This window comes from Scyliorhinus canicula, chromosome 6 (genome assembly GCF_902713615.1).
Source record: "Scyliorhinus canicula chromosome 6, sScyCan1.1, whole genome shotgun sequence".
In the NCBI taxonomy this organism is placed as follows: Eukaryota; Metazoa; Chordata; class Chondrichthyes; order Carcharhiniformes; family Scyliorhinidae; genus Scyliorhinus; species Scyliorhinus canicula.
In genome coordinates this window covers 110,134,183-110,153,994 of record NC_052151.1, presented here as the reverse complement: position 1 = coordinate 110,153,994, position 19,812 = coordinate 110,134,183, and the positions used below count along the sequence as shown (strand labels likewise).

At 45.7% G+C, this 19,812-nt stretch overlaps 1 protein-coding gene across 2 annotated transcripts in view; it reads right to left on the bottom strand.

The window, feature by feature from the left end:
• LOC119967389 (CD2-associated protein) overlaps nt 1-19,812 on the bottom strand; it is a 277,194-nt gene that overhangs the window by 112,128 nt on the left and 145,254 nt on the right. For both annotated transcript variants that reach the window (XM_038799889.1, XM_038799890.1), the window contains exon 4: nt 5,939-6,042. In XM_038799889.1, coding sequence (XP_038655817.1) covers nt 5,939-6,042 — 104 coding nt within the window. The remainder of the gene's footprint in view (nt 1-5,938; nt 6,043-19,812) is intronic.

Sequence of the window (19,812 nt, the reverse complement as noted above, 5' to 3'; positions counted from 1 at the left end):
ACACGACACACCTTGCCTTAAGCAAACACATTTTCGCAGTCACCTTTGGTACAGACCTGTTCAATTTCTCTGCAAGACTGAGCCAATCAGAAAATGCCACATCATAAGTTTTCACAGAAAATAAACACCAACTAAAACTCAGGTCTGTATGTTACTGCGTTAAACAACGTACAGAAAGATCCACCTCAGCCGAGAAAAATTACACGTCCGCAATGTGCACGAACATGAAGCTCACGTGTACCAAAAGCTAATTTTAATCACAACCATTTGTAACTTTCTATCCCTCCCATATCATTTCCTTTTCCATGTTGACAGGTGGGGTTATGGGGGTAAGGCAGTGGAGTGGGCCTAAATAGAGTGGTCTTTCAGAGGGTCGGTGCAGCAGGGGTTTTATTTTATTCAATTTTATACAACCATGAATTCCAGACTATTTACCCATTTCCACACGCCTGTCCAGCTGCCTTGCATAGATGACCAATTAGTCCAGCAACTGAGAAACAAACATGTTCCGTGAAGTATTTTATTGTAATCTATTCTTATGGTAAAACTTAAGCGTGCAAAGATCATAAACACCAAGACTTGACTTCCGGTGGCGGTCATGGAGTGAGTGGTTGTACATTTGTTGGCTCCTGCTTGAGGTGGAATGGTTCGGCCCTTGTTACCTGTTCATGGGGGCGTTTTCTGGTACAAAGTACAGGTTGAAAATAACTTATCCAAAATATTTGGGGAAGAGTATGCATCGGATTTTGGAATTTTTTGGATTTCGGAATATACTGCGCATGTGCGTTGGGAACTGCGCATATGCATTGGGAACTGGGCATGCGCATTGGGAACGGATCATTTGCATTGGGAACTGCACGTGTGGAGCTTTTGGAACTGTGGATTGTGCGGCGCGCATTGGGAACTGCGCATCGCCTGGGAGCCTTGTGGGCGTTCCCACTCATGACATCACATTGGCGCTCGAAAAAAAGTGCAGTTTTCAGAATCTTTCACTTTTTGGAATTTTGGATAAGGGATGCTCAAACTGCACAAGAACAAACAGAGCTACGGATTCTCCTTCTGAGGGCATGTCTCAACCCTACCAAACAAGGAGTGCAACTGAAGGAGTGCGATAGAAGAAAAGATGGCGGAGAGCTCTGTGGCGTCGTTGCCCGCTCAGTGGTCCACAAAACATTTGGTGGAGTGTTTGACGGTCAAGTTCCACCAGCAAAGGCAGAAGGCCTCAGAGGACCTAGCTAAGGTGGCTGACCGAGCACACAAGTCACTGAGAAGGAGGCCGAAGACAGGTGAGCAGCTGGGGGCAATAGTGCTACAACTGCACAGATATCTAGACAAGGCGAAGATTCTGCGGTGGGTGAAGGGGAGGAAGAAGTGCACCTGGGAAGGGAATGTGATTCGGATCTACCAGGACCTGGGTGCGGAGTTGGCGAAGTGCCGGGGTGGGTTCACCAGCGCCAAAGTGTCCTGATCAAGGAAGGAAAGTCCGGAAGTGGGGGAGGGGATGGGGAGACACAACGGCATGACTGGCTTACTTCATAGAAATTTCAACATTTGAGGACTCTGAAGTGTTTTTTCAATGACTTACTTGAAGGTGGTGGATCACACGAGGTTGAGGAAGGGACAGGTGCGACTGGTGTTTCTTTCGGGGCTGGATATGAAAACGAGGCGGGTGGGAGTGTTAATAAGAGACTGTCCTTTGCAGTAGGGGACAGACTCTGGAGGTAGATTTGCAATGGTGTTTGGGAGGTTGGAGGGGGCACCCGTTGTGTTGGTGAACATGTATGCCCCAAATTGGGACGATATTGAGTTTATGAGGGGAGTCCTGGCAAAGATCCTGGGCCTGGACACGCACCAACTGGACAGGTCGTGCCCAGGTCTGTGAGGGTGTCGGCAATGGCAAAGAAGTCACTGGGATTTATGGAACAAATGGGTGTGGTGGCCCCGTGGTAGTGTGGGAGGCCCAGAGCGGAGGAACTTTGTTGCATGCCCACAGGAGTACATCCGGATTGATTTTTTTTGTCCTGGAAAAGGCACCGTTGTCGGGGATGGTCATGGCCAAGTATTCGGCGATCATGGTGTCTGACCACACGCCACATTGGGTGGATTTGCAGGTGAGGGGGAGGGGGGGCACGCTCGCAGAGGTCGCGGTGGAGGTTGGATGTGGGGTTATTGGTCGATAAGTGATAAGGAGGTCGGTGAGAAGATGGGGTGGCTATCTGGAACCATGTGGAGCATAATAAGATGGTGGGATTGGGGGGGGGGGGGGGGGGGGGAGTCTCAGCAGCTAGGCTGTGGGAAGCGTTAAAAGCAGTGGTTTGGTTGGGGGGGGGGGGGGGGTGGTTCTTTGATAAGGGCAGAGAGGCTGTGGCTAGTGGAGGCCATTCTGCTGGTGGACCAAAGATACTCGGTGGCACCAGAGGAAGCGCTGTTGAAGGAGACGCAGAAGCTCCAAATGGAATTTGGGCTATTGTCCATGGGGGAGGCGGTGGGACAGCTGGACAGGGCCAGAGGGGTAGTGTATGAGTATGGGAAGTGTGCATTAGTTGAAGAGGCAGGCGGCAGCAAGGGAGATTGTGCAGATGAGGGATGGGGGGTTGGGACAATCTGCTAATGGGGCCAGAGGAGGGAATTGGGGTGTTTGAGGCATTTTAACCTCAGTTGTACAGTTCGGAACCTCCAATGGGAGATGAGGACATGAGGCGGTTTTTCGATGGGATGGCGTTCCCAAGGGTCGATGACACAAGGGTACAGGGGCTGGAAGTGGTGATCAATTGTGTTGGGGGCAATGCAGTCAGGGATGGCACCGGGCCCGTATGGGTTCCCTGTGGAGCTTTATAAGAGATTTGGGTTAGATCTGGGGCCCCTGTTAGTGGGGATGTACGATGAATCAGTGGGGAGGGGTGAGCTGCCCCCCATGCTGCGTCAGGCATCTATCTTGCTCATTTTAAAGATAGATAAAGACCCGGAGCAGTGTGGGTTGTACTGCCTGATATTGTTGTCAAATGCGGTTGCAAAGCTATTGGCCAAGGTGCTGACAGTTACTGAATGTGATAATGATACCCTCGATAGGCTGGGAGATGGAGGTGGTTGTGTCTGTGGACACGGAGAAGACAGTAAGAAGTCTTACAACACCAGGTTAAAGTCCAACATGTCTGTTTTAAACACTAGCTTTCAGAGCACTGCTCCTTCCTCAAAATTGGATTGGATTTGTTTATTGTCACGTGTACCGAGGTACAGTGAAAAGTATTTTTCCCTAAGCAGCTCAATAGATCATTCAGTACATGGGAAGAAAAGGGGATTAAACAAAATTCAAGAAAATACATAATAGGGCAACACAAGATATACAATGTAACTACATAAGCATTGGCATCGGATGAAGCATACAGGGTGTACTGTTAATGAGGTCAGTCAATAAGAGGGTCATTTAGGAGTCTGGTGACATTGGGGAAGAAGCTGTTTTTGAGTCTGTTCGTGCGTGTTCTCAGACTTCTGTATCTCCTGCCTGATGGAAGAAGTTGGAAAAGTGAGTAAGCCGGGTGGGAGGGGTCTTTGATTATGCTGCCCGCTTTCCCCAGGCAGCTGGAGGTGTAGATGGAGTCCATGGATGGGAGGCAGGTTTATGTGATGGACTGGGCGGTCTTTATGACTCTCTGAAGTTCCTTGTGCTCCTGGGCTGAGCAGTTGCCATACCAGGCTGTGATGCAGCCCGATAGGATGCTTTCTATAGTGCATCTGTAAAAGTTGGTAAGGGTTAATGTGGACATGCCGAATTTCCTACCTTTCCTGAGGAAGTATAGGCGCTGTTGTGCTTTCTTGTCGATTGCGTCAACATGAGTGGACTCAGGTGAATGGGCCTGAGGAATTCACCTGAGGAAGGAGCAGTGCTCCGAAAGCTAGTGTTTGAAACAAACATGTTGGACTTTAACCTGGTGTTGCAAGACTTCTTACTGTGCTCACCCCAGTCCAACGCCGGCATCTCCACATCATGGACGTGGAGAAGGTGTTTGACCTTGTGGAATGACACTATTTATTTGAGATGCTAGGGCAGTTCAGGTTTGGGCAGGGATTTGCGGACTGGGTGAGATTGCTGTACAGGGCTCCTAAGGTGAGTGTGCAGACCAATAGTGTCAACTTGGAGCATTTTGGCTTGCATCATGGGATGAGGCAGGGGTGCTCACTCTCCCCTTTGCTCTTTGCCCCAGCAATTGAACCGTTGGCAATGGCACATAGGGCACTGAGGGACTGGCAGGGCGTTGGGGAGGGTGGAGCACGGAATCTCTTTATAAGCTGATGACCTTGTTCTATGTTGCGATCCCGGTTGAAAGGTTTGGCAATATTATGGGGATCTTGGGGGAGTTCAGTCTTTTTTGGAAGTAAAATTTAAGCTCAATATGGAGAAAAGTGAGGTATTCCCGATTAATGCCCGATGATCAGGTTTGTAGGAGCTTTCGGCACAGAGTTGAGCCCAGCTGCGCAAGTCTTGAAGAAGAGGGAGGATGGGGGAAGAGGGGGGGTGGGGCTGGAGAGAGAGCGAGAGAAAGAGAGAGAAGAAAAAGAAAAAGGGGGCAGAAATGATCTTAAAACAATCCAAATGCATAAATACACGATCAAGCCTAATCATAATTCATAGAAGTTACAGTGCAGAAGTAGGCCATTCAGCCTATCGAGTCTGCACCAGCTATTGAAGAGCAACCTATCCAAACCCACACCTCCACCCTATCCCCATAACCCAACACTACGGGCAATTTTGGACACTAAGGGCAATTTAGCATGGCCAATCCACCTAACCTGCACATCTTTGGACTGTGGGAGGAAATCGGAGTACCCGGAAGAAACCTACCCACACACAGGGAGAACGTGCAGACTCCGCACAGACAGTGACCCAAGCCGGGAATCGAACCTGGGACCCTGGAGTAGTGAAGCAATTGTGCTAACCACTACGCTACCGTGCTGCCCAGGCTAGAACATCTGCTAGAACATCTGCTATCACCAGCATTGTTACAAGGTTTTCAACTATGCAGCACTTTGTCCAGCAACAAAAATGAATATCATAGAATTTACAGTGCAGAAGGTGGCCATTCAGCCCATCGAGTCTGCACCGGCTCTTGGAAAGAGCACCCAACCCAAGCCCACACCTCTACCATATCCCCATAACCCAGTAACCCCATCCAACACTAAGGGCTATTTAGCACGGCCAATTTACCTAACCTGCACATCTTTGGACTGTTGGAGGAAACCGGAGCACCCGGAGGAGAACGTGCAAACCGGGAATCGAACCTGGGACCTTGGAGCTGTGAAGCAATTGTGCTAACCACCATGCTACCCCAAATATATCAAATTAAAAATTTTCACTTAAGTTTCCATAATCCTGTAGGCTTGGATAGTAACCAACTTGTCCCCAGGACAACTGCAATGTTGATCTAGCCACCCACAAAAATCACAGAAATCTTTCCAATGCTCAACTACATGTTCTGACTTCCCCAGATAACAAGTTGATTGATTGTTATTTAGCAATATGGATAAAATTGAATTTCCTATTATTGCACAGCTATCCTTTGTATTCACACAATTAACACAACAACAATTAGCTTTGTGCTCCTTCTTTGACCAACATGGAAAATACTGCCTGCTCGTCCACACAGCATCGTGAATTCTTGCAACTAGTTTGGCAGCATTCGTATCAACTCACCTAAAATGTGTTGCAAATACACTGGACTCAAGAATGAAAGTAATCTTTCAATTCAGAAACTTAAAGCATGAGCTTTTCACCTCTCTGAAAAATCTGTATACAATCAGGGGTGGATAAAAGAATTGTGCAACTTTTTTTCCCAAAAATGTTGTATCGCAACCTAATATAATTTTACCTTGAAAATTTTCAACTGCTGTTCTGCAAAGAATAAAAGAAAAGGTAACCTGAATTGCCAACAAAATGCCTTACCTCATCAATTATTTCAATGACATCTCCAGCTTTTATTTCCAATTCATCTTCATTTTGAGGGATGTAATCAAACAGTGCTTCACAAATCTTCTTCTTCAATCTTTCTGTTGGGATTGACATCACAGAAATAGTTTTTAACACTGTTGTCTGAAAACAATTGCAAAAGAAGTTACATTGCTGAACCACACCCTGATAAATTATAATTTTGACCCAAATTTCTTCTCAGAATCTAATTTTTGGTTCGCAAACCAAGCAACCATTTCAGAAAGAGCCACTCTGCCCTGAGCTCTCCAGTAAACACTGCACTTGACTACCTGAAAAAGCACCACAGTACTCTATTCTAAAAAAATGTATGATTTTTTTATTTTCTGAAAGGAAAGGCACACATTTTGAGGTAAAAAAAAATTTATTTAGGTATTTTTAGTATTGTAACAACAACAAAATAAACAACGTACATGAAACTATAAGCATAGTGCAAAAGCCGTCTCCCTTCCTTACAGGTCCCACCTTTATTAACCCCGTACTCTAACTAACCCCTCCCCCTCGCCTTCTGCTGACGATTAATTTTTGGCGACGAAGTCGACGAACGGTTGCCACCTCCGGGTGAATCCTAACAGTGACCCTCTCAAGACGAACTTGATTTTCTCCAAACAGAGAAAGCTAGCCATGTCCGATAGCCAGGTCACTGACTTCGGGGGCTTTGAGTCCCTCCAAGCTAATAGTATCCGTCTCCGGGCTACCAGGGATGCAAAGGCTAGAACATATGCCTCTTTCTCCTCCTGGATTCCCGGTTCTTCCGGCAACCTGAAAATCGCCACCTCTGGACTCAGTGTCACCCTTGTTTTTAACACCGTGGACATGACATCTGCAAACCCCTGCCAAAATCCTCCAAGCTTCGGACATGCCCAGAACATGTGGACATGGTTCGCTCGTCCTCCCACACATTTTGCACACCTGTCTTCCCCCCCAAAGAATCTGCTCATCCGGGCCACTGTCATGTGGGCCTGGTGAACGACCTTGAATTGTATCCGGCTGAGCCTGGCACATGTTGCGGACGCGTTGACTCTATACAACGCGTCCACCCATAGACCATCCTCTATCTCTCCCCCCAGTTCCTCCTCTCACTTGCGCTTCAGCTCCTCGGTCTGCGTCTCCTCTGACCCCATAAGTTCCTTGTAAATGTCAGAGACACTCCCTTCTCCTACCCATCCTCTGGAAACTAACCTGTCCCGAATCCCCCTTAGCGGTTGGAGCGGGAAGGTTGACACCTGTTTGCGTAGGAAGTCCCGCACCTGCAGATACCTGAATTTGTTTCCCCTCGCCAACCCAAACTTCTCCTCCAGCACCCTCTTACTCGGAAAACTCCCCTCTGAAACATAACGCCCATTCTCTCAATCCCTGCTCTCAGCCATATCTTCCCGGGGAAAACCGGTGATTATTACAGATTGGGGACCAGACCGATGCTCCCTCTGCTCCCACATGTCTCCTCCATTGCCCCCAGACTCTCAGTGCCGCCACCACCACGGGGCTGGTTGAGTACTGTGCCGGCGGGAACGGCAGAGGCACAGTTACCAAAGCCCCCAGACTGGTGCCCTTGCATGAAGCCGCCTCCCTATGCTCCCATGCTGACCCCTCCCCCACCACCCACTTCCTGATCATGGCTATATTTGCCGCCCAGTAATAGTTACTAACATTTGGCATAAACTCAGCTCAAGCATTACCTTCCTTACTCGTGGGGTCATGCCCGCCCAAATGAAGCCAGTGATCACTTTGTTGACACATTTAAAAAAGGACCACGGAATAAAGATGGGGAGACACTGAAATACAAAATTGAATCTCGTGAGGACCGTCACCTTCATCGTCTGAACCCTCCCAGCCAGTGACAAAGGAAGCGCGTTCCATCTCCGGAAATCATCCTTCATTTGGTCTACTAGTCGGGCCAGATTCAATTTATGCAGCCGGTCCCATTCCCACGCCACTTGAATGCCTAGGTACCTGAAGCTTCCCCCTACTAATCTAAATGGCAGCTCACCCAATCGCCTCTCCTGTCCCCTCGCCTGGACCGCAAACATCTCACTTTTCCCCATATTTAGTTTATATCCCGAAAGCTGGCCAAATTCCCCTAGAATCCTCATGATTTATTCCATCCCCTCTGTTGGGTCCGATACATACAGAAGCAGTCGTCTGCGCAGAGCGAGACTCCCCGGACCAGCCCCTTAAGGCTAGCGCGAACAGTGGGGAGACGGGGCATCCCTGTCTCGTACCCTGGTGCAGTCTAAAATAGTCAGATGTTGTCCTATTCATCGGTACGCTTGCCACAAGACACTAATACAGCAACCTGACCCAGTCAATAAATCCCCGCCCAAATCCGAACCGTCCCAGGACCTCCCACAGATAATCCCCTTCTACCCGATCGAAAGCCTTTTCTGCATCCATTGCGATCACTACCACCACCTCCCTACCTTCCTGATCATGATCACGTTTAACAACCTTCTTACCTTGGCCACCAACTGCTACCCTTAACAAACCCTGTCTGGTCCTCCCCAATAACATTCGGAACACAATCCTCAATCCTGGAGGACATAATTTTGGCCAGCAATTTAGCATCCACATTCAACAGGGATATCAGCCTGGAGGATCCACACAGTTCCGGGTTCTTGTCCCGCTTCAGAATCAGTGAAATCATGGCCTGTGACATCATCGGGGGCAGCACCCCTCTTTCCCTTGCCTCATTGAACATCATCGACACCGGCCCCAATATCCCAGAGAACATTTCATAAAACTCCACTGGGTACCCGCTCGGCCCCTGGACTTTACCCGACTGCATGGCCCTCAGACCCTCCACTATCTCTTCCAACCCGATCGGGTCCCCCACCCTTCTACCAGCTCCCGTCCACCTTTGGGAAATTCAGCTCCTCTGAGAAATGCCTCATCCCCTCCGGCCCCGTAGGGGGTTCCGACCGGTGCAGCCTCCTGTAGAAATCCCTAAACGCTTTATTCACCCCTGCTGAATCTCCAGCCAAGTTCCCATCTCTGTCATTTACTTTCCCTATCTCCCTGGCTGCCTCCCTCTTTCTAAACTGCTGTGGAGCAGCTGAGCAAGGCGAGGGGGGCGATCTATGAGCATGGAGAGAAGACCATGCTCATAGATCGCCCCCCTCGCCTTGCTCAGCTGCTCCACCGCCCTCCCTGTGGTTAACAAGCCAAACTTTGCCTGTAGCCTCCACTCTTCCCTTAAAAGCCCTGCCTCTGGGGTCTCCGCATACCTCCTATCGATCTGTAGTATCTCCTTTATCAGTCGTTCCGTCTCTGCTCTGTCCACCTTCTCCCTGTGGGCCCGCATCGCGATCAGCTCCACTCTGACCACCATCTTCAGTTCTTCCCAGACCACCGCTGCTGAAATTTCCCCCATGTCGTTGACCTGCAGGTTGTTCTGAATACATTTCCACAGCCGCTCGCACACCTCTTCGTCAGTCAAAAGTCCCACATCTAACCTCCAGTGCGGGCGCTGGTTACTGTCTTTACCAACCTGCCGGTCAACCCAGTGCGGAGCATGGTCTGAGATTGTGATCGCCGAATACCCGTGTCCACCACCCCTGCCAGAAAGGCTCTGCTCAAAATAAAGAAATCAATCCAGGAGTACACTATATGCACATGGGAGTAGAAGGAGAACTCCTTCACCCACGGCTGCCCAAATCTCCATGGATCGATCGACCGACCCAAAACTATTCTACCCGCCTCAAACACCACCCGCTTATTGATCAGGATTGCGACCCCTCTAGTCTTTGAGTCTCGTCCCGAGTGAAAGACCTGACTGACCCAGCCTTTCCTCAATCTAATTTGGTCAGTTACTCTAAGGTGCGACTCCTGCAATATTACCACGTCCACCTTCAGTCCACTAAGATGCACGAACACATGTGCCCTCTTGACCAGCCCATTTAACACTAACATTCCAGATGATCAGCCTAGTTAGGGGGCTCATTGCTGCCCCTTATCGCCGATCAGCCACCCCCTTTTTTTGGGCCCGCCTCCAGCCCATGCTCCGTGCCTCCACCGGTCTGCTCCCAGGCAGCCTCCGCCCCCAACCTCCTCTCTGTCCCTTCGTCCAAGTCCCTCCCTTGTCAGCAGAACATTTACTCCCCTCTGGATCAGCGACATGGCGGGATTTATAAAATTGGAAAGGGTCAAATTTGGGCTGAGAGGATCAATACAAGGGTTGTATAAACGATGGCAGCCTTTTCTGGACTTCCTGGCTCAAAGATAGGTATCTTGGTCAATAACAGCAGCAACCCGGGGGGGGGGGGGTTCCTTATTGTAATTTCTATTCTGTACCTCTATATTGTGTTAATTTGTGTTATTAAAATGCTGTGTTGTTCATGGAGGTGGGGCGAATGTTTATGATTGCTAATATTATTGTTATTTTTGGTATTTTACTATGGTGCGTTATTGTTGTATAAATTCAAAATTTTTCAATAAAAATTATTTCAAAAAAAAGAACATTTACTCCCCTAGTAACAACACTCTGTAAACCACCCCTTTAATAAACCAAACATATGCACCCCCCCCCCCCCCACTGCACTTCCATGAGCTAGCCCGCCCAACTAGCTTGGTGGCCCCCATCCTTGGCACCGGATAGTCTCCCACCTATTATTCTCTCCCCCCCCCGCTCATACAAACATACTCCAACATCAAACAATCCCCAATTGCCCGACAGAAAAACGCCAAGATCTAAACAAGCACACCTCCAACCCCCAACAGTGCAAATGAAAACCTTAACTCAGTCAGCTCTACCACTGGTCCCAAATCAACGCTAAAGGCATTACAGCTTCCACAAAATGAAAAACAAAAAACTTGTTTTTTTTAAAAAGAACAGAAAAACAAAACAAAAAATTCAAAACATGAACGCTGTAGCAAAGTTCAAAAGTTCTCAGACCACCACCAATCCTTTCCTTTTCGCGAAGTCCAGCGCGTCCTCAGCCGACTCAAAATAAAAGTGCTGTTCCTCGTGCGTGACCCAGAGACGGGCCTGATACAACAGTCCGAACTTCACCTTTTTCTTCAAAAGAATTGACCTAATCTGTTTGAAACCTGCTCTTCTTCTGGCCACCTCCACACTCAGGTCTTGGTAAACCCGCAGGATACTGTTGTCCCACTTACAGCTCCGTGTCTGCTTGGCCCACTGTAGAATGCGCTCCTTATCCAAGTACCTGTGGAATCTCACCACCATTTCCCTCGGGGGGGCTCCCATTCCTGGCTTTCTCGCGAGCGCTCTGTGATCCCTGACCACCTTCAAGGGCCAGGAGAATGTCCCATCCCCCAGCAGCTTCTCAAACATGTCTGCGATGTATGCCGCAGCGTCCGCTCCTTCGGACCCCTCCGGGAGCCCAACAATTCTCAAGTTCTGCTGGTGGGACCTATTCTCTAGGTCCTCCACCTTTTTCCAGGAGCTTCTTCTGCTGGTCTCTCAGCAACCCCACCTCAAACTCCACCGCAGTTTGATGTTCCTCCTGCTCAGCCAGCGCCTTCTCTACCTTCTGGATCGCCCGATCTTGGGCGCCAATCTAAGCTCCAGCCGCTCAATTGACTCTTTTATCAGGTCCAAGCAGTCCCATTTCTGCTTAGCAAAGCCCTCCTGAATAACTTGCATCCGTTGACCGCTAGGTCGACAAACCAGAGGTCTGGTCCTGCACCATGCTGTCTCCCGCTGCAGCTTCAGCCCAAGCTTTCTCTGTCTTTCTGTTTCTGCCTTTACAAACACTTACGAGGGGCTGGTTTAGCTCACTCGGCTAAATCGCTGGCTTTTAAAGCAGACCGAGGCAGGCCAGTAGCATGGTTCGATTCCCGTACCAGCCTCCCTGGACAGGCGCCGGAATGTGGCGACTAGGGGCTTTTCACAGTAACTTCATTGAAGCCTCTCGTGACAATAAGCGATTTTCATTTTCATTTCTAGTCCTTCTCTCCATGCACCAATGTGGGAATTCAGTACACAATTGCCTCCGTCTTCAGTTTCACAATTCAGGTCCGGTAGAAAATCGAGGGAAAGGCTCCAAAAGTCCGACCCGAGGGGGAGCCACCAAATGTGCGACTTACTCCTTCATGGCCACCACCAAAATCCTTGAAGTAAAATTTAAACTCAATTAAAATGATACATCAGTAAATACCAAACCACCCGAAACAAAAACAAGTTAAATCTCGATTAAAACCATGACTGTTCTTTGTTCAAAGGTCAACGGTTTTTAAAATGTCACTTCCTTGAGAGTTTTGAATGCACTTCTGGCAGCTGAATAATCTAGTTTCTACTTTGTTCCCCTTTCAAAAAAACTGCTGAAACTTGCATTGAAAGATATTTCTGCTCTGAAGTCAACTTCATTTAGTCAATCTGCAATCGGCATCAATTTTTAAATCCTTCGCACAGTACAAGGGTTTTCCCATCAAGGCAATTGCTGCTATCAAAAATCATGGAATCAAGACTGCAATCTCAACCTCTACTAAAAACGCTAGAATCTCATGAAAATAAAATGAATTTACTGTCTCACCCCGACTCAATTATGATGTATTTTGTTCTGAATTGTTGAGGAGCAAAACTAGACACCACGAAAGGAGATAGGTTTATTTTCAAGGAACACAATATAATACAGTACTTTTTTTTGTTATTTGTTCACGAGTTGTGAAGTGTCACTGTTGTTCATCCCCAACTGTCCTAAAGGTGGTGGAGCAGAGCCACTATCTTAACCCACTGCACACCATGTGGTGTAGGTTCAAACAAAGTGCTATTTGGGAGTTTCAGGTTTTTGGCCCACTGATAGTGAAGGGATGGTGCTATAGCTCTAAGTGAGGACGGTGTGTGATTTGGAAGGAAGCTTGCAGGTCTGGGGTGCTCCCACACTTCGCAAGATCTTTGCCCATCTAGGTGGCAGAAGTTTAGACGGTACTGTTGAAGGAGATATGTTACGGTGAAACTTGTAGATAGTACACATTTGTTGTCAATGTGAAATGATGGTGGAGGAGATGAATGTTTAAGTTGGTAGACAGGGTGCCGATCAAGTGGGCTGCTTTGTCCTGTATGGTGTTGAACCCCTTCAATGTTGTTGGAGCATCCAGGCAAGTAAAGATGATTCCATCACACTCCTGACTGTAGATGGGCAGCACGGTAACACAGCAGTTACCATTGTTGCTTCACAGCAACAGGTACCCGGGTTTGATTCCCGGCTTGGATCACTGTCTGTGTGGAGTCTGCACGTTCTCCTTGTCTGTGTGGGTTTCCTCCGTGCGCTCTGGTTTTCTCCCACAGTCCAAAGATGTGCAGGTTAGGTGAATTGGTCATGCTAAAATTGTGTTTTAGTGTCTAAACGTTAGGTGGGTTACGGGGGTAGGGTGGAGGTGTGGGCTTTTGTCGGGTATTCTTTCAGGGACCAGCGAAGACTCAACGGGCCGCATAGCCCTCTTCTGCACTGTCGATTCTATGATTCTATGGTTGACAGACTATGGGGATTTAGGTGGTGAGTTACTCACTGCCAAATGTCTAGCTTCTTCTTCCCCGTTCAAACAGAAACAATATCTAATTAGATGATCCAGTTAGATTTCTGGTCAATGGCAATCCTCCATGATGTTTGGTTTCAGCAATGATGATGCCACTGAATGTTATGGGGAGGTGCTAGATTTTCTCTTGTTTGAGATGGGCATTGCCTGGCACTTGTTTCTCATCACTTCTCAGCACTGAATGTCGTACAGGTATTTTTGTATGCAGGCATGGCCTGCTTCAGTATCTGAGAAGAGGATTATCATATCAAATTGGTTATAATCTCATTGAATAGCAGAGCAGACTCAATGGAGTGAATGGTCTCAGTGGCGTGCAGAGGGGGGGGCCGACGGTGCATTGGCCCCGGGCATCCATTGGATGGGGGCATCCAATCAGAGAAGGAAAAAAAAAAATTTTTTTTTTTTTTTTTTTAAATTTTTTTTTTTTTTTAAATTTAGATTACCCAATTATTTTTTTCAATTAAGGGGCAATTTAGCGTGGCCAATCCACCTACTCTGCACATTTTTTGGGTTGTGGGGGCGAAACCAACGCAGACACGGGGAGAATGTGAAACTCCACACGGACATTGACCCAGAGCCGGGATCGAACCTGGGACCTCAGTTCCGTGAGGCAGTTGTGCTAACCACTAGGCCACCGTGCTGCCCCAGAGAAGGAAATAAGATAGTAATTTTAAAATTTCAGCGGTGATAAATCAATTTTTGGAGGCTCACCACACTGCAGAGGCAGTTGTTAGCCCTTTATTCCTTTAACATGGTGTACCCTTTCTGTCTAGAGAAAATGGTCCTTCTCCCCATCCCCCCCACACGCATGCGCATGATGTACGTGGTGCAACCATCAAAAGCAACAAGCAGACGTGGCTGTTCGTTCCTGCGTTTCCTCGAGTCATAACTCGTCTTTTCTTCAGCTTTTTGTGCATCTAGATTAGTTCTTTTACCTACTCAGGTCAGTGAATAGCTCTAGAACAGGTGCAACTACGGTTTTTATAGGTTTGTTGGCGATATTTAATGAAATATTTACGTGGGATGTAGTAAGAGTGAAGCCTGGATGATCAGAGGACTGCTATGGCATTTAATCTCGGAATAGGAGACATTTATTCCTTAACATGCTAATATTCGAATACAGATACCACTAATTTGCAAGTCTATGATATAAATTGCACAAAATTATCAGTGGAGAATCAGTGTGAAATAATTTGATACGAAGGAACAAAGAAATTAAATATGGTTTATCCGTCTGTAACTGACCGATTGTTTACCATTTTCTTCCCATTTTCTCATGCATCTTACGGTTTTTGAGATAGAAAATGAAATGTTACGAGTATTTCGTGTACAACCGAGTGGAGCACAGAACAGGAAAAAAAAGAGGGCCAGAGTCGAAGAAGAGTCCCATCAAAGAGGGGCATTAGATGCATGGATAATTGGAGGTAAAGAAGAAGTAGGAGAACCTGGAGAAGTAAAAGATGATGTGGGTGCAGAGAAGGATTTTTCTGATACGGATTCAGCTCGGTCAGAACATAATACTCTCTCTCCTCAGTCTCGTTGTCAGGATGATGATCCATGTGAAGAAAATAAAGAAGATATTTGCATATTTTTGCAAAGAAGCGATTTTGGCTGTTTGAAGAAACCGATTCCAGATCATTTGAAGATGACAATATTACAACATGGCCCTGAAAGATATCAGAATAAAAGTGGTCCATTTGCTGAGAAGGATGGGAGATCATTTTCCAAACAGTGGTTTGATAAAGTTTCCACAAACGGAGAAATTGTGGAGAGAAAATGGTTGTTATACTCTCCATATCGGAAAGCATGCTACTGTTTTGTTTGCTTTTTGTTTTCAAAGGAGCATTTGTTGTCTGTGTCAAACTTTGGAAAGGAAGACGGTTTCTCCACTTGGAGAAAATTAAATCCAACAATACCTGACCATGAGAAAAGCCCTTCTCATAGAGCTCACATGAGGAATACCTGAACCTTGTAGTTCGACTCCATCATTCAACTACGATAGATGCTGAACTTCAACAGCAAATGTCTGCTGAAAAGGAAAGATGGAAAGCTATAACTGAACGGATTGTCGAGGTTATATCCTTTCTGGCAAAACAGAATCTGGCCTATCGTGGACATCGAGGAGAAGGAATATCTGGGTTATCAGAGCCAGGGGAGACAGTCAGTGAAAATACAGGAAACTTTCTAGCAACAATCAGACTTTTGGCCAAATATGATGACATCTTAGCAAAACACTTGCAGAGAGGGAAAGAGAAACCAAAAAGTGTCACCTACTTGTCCAACAGAATTCAAAACGAAATAATCAATCTTCTTGGTGAAACTGTCAAGAAAAATATAATTTCCGAAATTAAGGACGCAAAATATTTTAGCATAATGCTGGATTCAACTCCAGATATTGCCCATGAAGATCAGGTTTCTGAAATTCTGCGTTACGTTCATATTGATGAAAACAGAAAAGTAGAAATAAAGGAGACATTTCTGGGATTTTTTTCAAGTCAACAAGAAAGATGCAGTCAGCCTGGTAAATAAAATTCAGGAAAAATTGGAAGAAGACAAAATTTCCATGAATGACTGTCGTGGTCAAGCATATGATAACGCAGCAGTTATGGCTGGAGTGAGAGGAGGTGTTCAACAAAAAATTCTTGAAGTTAACCCAAAAGCTGTGTTTGTGAACTGCGAGAACCACAGCCTCAATTTGTCCTGTGTCCATGCAAGTGAGGTGCAACCTGTTGTTGTTACATTTTTTGGCATTCTAGAAAAACGCTACTTTTTTTTCTTCATCTACTTCTCGTTGGGAAGTGTTAAAATCATTTGTCACTCGGACTGTGAAAAGACAGTGTGACACAAGATGGAGTTCCAGCCATGATGCTGTGCAAGTAATCCACGAAGAGTGTGACAACGTTATTGCAAGCCTTCAACACCTGCTGGAAGGAGAATTTTCAAGGGAAACTAAATCTGATGCAGGATCGCTACTGAACTCTATTCAACAGTTCCCGTTTATAGCTTTATTAAATTTTTGGTACTCAGTTTTATCATCAGTGGATAAAGTCTCAAAACTTTACTTCCCGTACAAAACTTCCCGTAACAGCCTCCCCGAACAGGCGCCGGAATGTGGCGACTAGGGGCTTTTCACAGTAACTTCATTTGAAGCCTACTCGTGACAATAAGCGATTTTCATTTCATTCATTTCATTTTTCATTTCATTTCATTTCATTTCATTTCATTTCAAAACGTTTGCAGGATCCGAAAATGGGGTTCCATGAAGCTTCTTGTGATCTGAGAGGACTTATTCATATCTTGAATTTGAAGAATGACGAAATTATCCACAATGCAATAGATTTAGCCAATGAATATTGTCAAAATTGGGGAATACCAATTGCACGAACAAGGAGAAGAAGAATAATGCCTGGAGAGTCAGCAAGAGATAGTGGACTGACGGCACAAGAAGAAATGAATAGAGTAATGGTAGAGATTGTGAACAGATTAAAAACTGAAATTGAAGACCGCAGTGTCCGTCTTCAAAGACTCAGTGACCGATTTTCTTTTCTTCTGAACTTGAATTCAGGAGTGATTGAAGATGAACAAGAAGGAGAGAAATTAAAAAAGGAATGTTCAGACTTTGCAAATTATTATGACAATGATGTGGTTGCAATTCAGTTATATGACAAAATTATTGATTTTGTGATGCTCCTTCGAGCTGGAGGGAATAGAGTTCCCCCTGATCCTAAAGATGCTCTGGAGTCTTTACTGCAGTATGGGAGGGATGTCTTTCCGACGCTGTGTGTTTCATACAGATTACTGCTTACAATCGCATTTTCAGTCGCAAGCTGTGAAAGGTCATTTTCAAAACTGAAATTAATAAAAACATATCTGAGGTCTTCTATGTCACAGGAGCGACTGACCAACCTGGCTTTAATAAGCATTGAAAAAGAATTTCTCACAGCTGATGTAAAAAGTGAAGTAGTTCAGGTGTTTTGTGACAGGAGGTATCATTTGGGGAAAAGAACTTAATAAATTTGATTGATTTATATTAAAATCGAATAAAGCGTTTATTTCATGTTTCATCTGTGTTTATATATTCAAAATGTTTTCCTTTCTCATAATATTTCTCAGTATATTAGGCCTTATACTTGAGTCCTAGGGGCATACAATCAAGATTTGCCCCGGGCATCACCAGACCTCTGCACGCCACTGAATGGTCTACATGTGTTTTACCCCATTCATTTTTACCTCCTAACACAGAGAAATCATGATCTAGCCAATCTGTTTCATAGCTTCAGTACTTTGGCTCCAACTCTTTCAATCGCATCACCCTTTACAAATCAGTTTTCTGAAGCAATAATGAACAATGAGAAATGTCTTTAATCCATTTTCATTGTCGGAAAGAAGACAAGAATTTTCCCACGACAGTCCCCAAGAACCTATCCTAAAAGTTACCTTTTACATCTACTTATTTATTCTCATGGGTTCCTGAATTCCTATTACATATTCTTTATGCCTGAGGGCCACATGCGAAAACTGACACTTTGGTAGAAGTCTTCCTCTTAACTTTACAAAGGCAAAGCAACAGCAGCCCAAAGTAAAACAGAGCTAGATTTTCAGAAAAGTGTTATAACCATCGCTAGTAAGAAAAAATGTTACAGCAAGTTTATAAAAACAAATACAACCTTTCTATGCCAAAGCACCCATTCTTCCCCCACCCCCTACCACCGGGTGCATTATGTCCTGAACTATAAGCTTTCTTCATCCAAATGCATTTTTGTCCTTTCACACTCAGTTTAATGCAATACCGAGGGAGAACTGCACTGCCAGAATTGTCATCTTCCAAATAAAATGTACAACTGAGATTTTATCTGCCCAGTCAGCGGTAATAAATATTGTATGTCACTATTCAATCAAAGATAGGGGGGGTCCACTTTTCCCTCAACCAAACAGATCATCTAATCATTTATCCATTCTGATTGTGGGATCTTATTTTATGCAAATTAGTCACCACAGCTTCCTTATATTACAATAGTGACTACACTTCAAAAAGTACTTCATTGGCTGTGAAATACTTTGGAACATCCTGAAGTTGTGAAAGGTTCTGCACATGGGGTTAAACTGAAATTAAATTGCTTTTGCCCTCAAGCACATTTGCAAATGCCAACCACACGTTAAAAATTTAAAACAGAAGATGATATGAAGATGATAAAATCCTTTCAGCTTCGGTTGATCTTTGCTTAACGTTAATAGTTTCTCCACATCACAGTCCTAAGGTGGTCATGGAGTTCAACCAATGCTTTCTATTGCCCCAACCCTCCACTGAATGGATGAATTTAAATGTCAATGTGCCATCAAATATCCAAATAATCGTGTTTGAGGTTTAATATTGTGACAGGACCAAATATCATTATAGCATTACACTCATGAGCTTAAAATTGTTTTTAGTGTTCAATTATTGACCAATGGATTGCAATGTATGAAAACATCACTGGATAATAATTACAATGGTCCGTAGCCTCTTTTCGGATCCCCGACTTAAGTCGCAGAACCGCCACACATGCACGGCACGATGTACCGTACGTGCAGATGCAGTCCATGCGCAAACTCCTGGCCCGCTTTTGTTTTTGACAGAATGAGTGAAGCGCTGCACTGGACCGGCTGAATGCTAATTAAAGGGACAGTGCCATCTTGGTCAACTTGCTCCAATGTTCAGTAAGTTTGACACCGTTTTATTTGCACTTTTATTTCTCAGTCCAGGATCATCGAGCAGAGGCAGGCGATATCGGGAGACTTTATTAGCGTTTAGCATTTATAAATATGTTTAAAATGCAAATAAAGAGAAAGATATATTTATGTTTTTTATTAAATTTTGGTTTGCCATGAATAGGTTTGCCTATTATAAAGGAACCCACAAGGGGGAGGGTCAGCACTAGTGAGACTGCCGTTTGAACAAGCCCAACAGAAATTCCGCTACCAGGGGATCAATTGCTCATAACTGGATGGGAACCCACAAATGGAAGCTGACCAGTCTGACAGAGGAAGTTAAAAAGGACCTGCAAAGATAGAACACACTCCCACTCTCCCTTGCGGAGAGTGCAGACGATCAAAATGAACGTGCTGCCCAGGTACCTACTTAGATCTATCCCAATCTATATCCCCAGGGCCTTTTTCAGCTCACTGGACAAACTAATCATGGCATTTGTATGCGCGCGGGGAGGGGGGGGGGGGGCTAGCCCTTCCAAACCTACAATACCACTGGGCAGCGACAGCCGAACGAGTAAGGGGATGGATTAAGGAGCCAGAAGCCAATCACAGAAGAGGCCTCCTGCAGGGGGTCCTCGTTCCAGGCC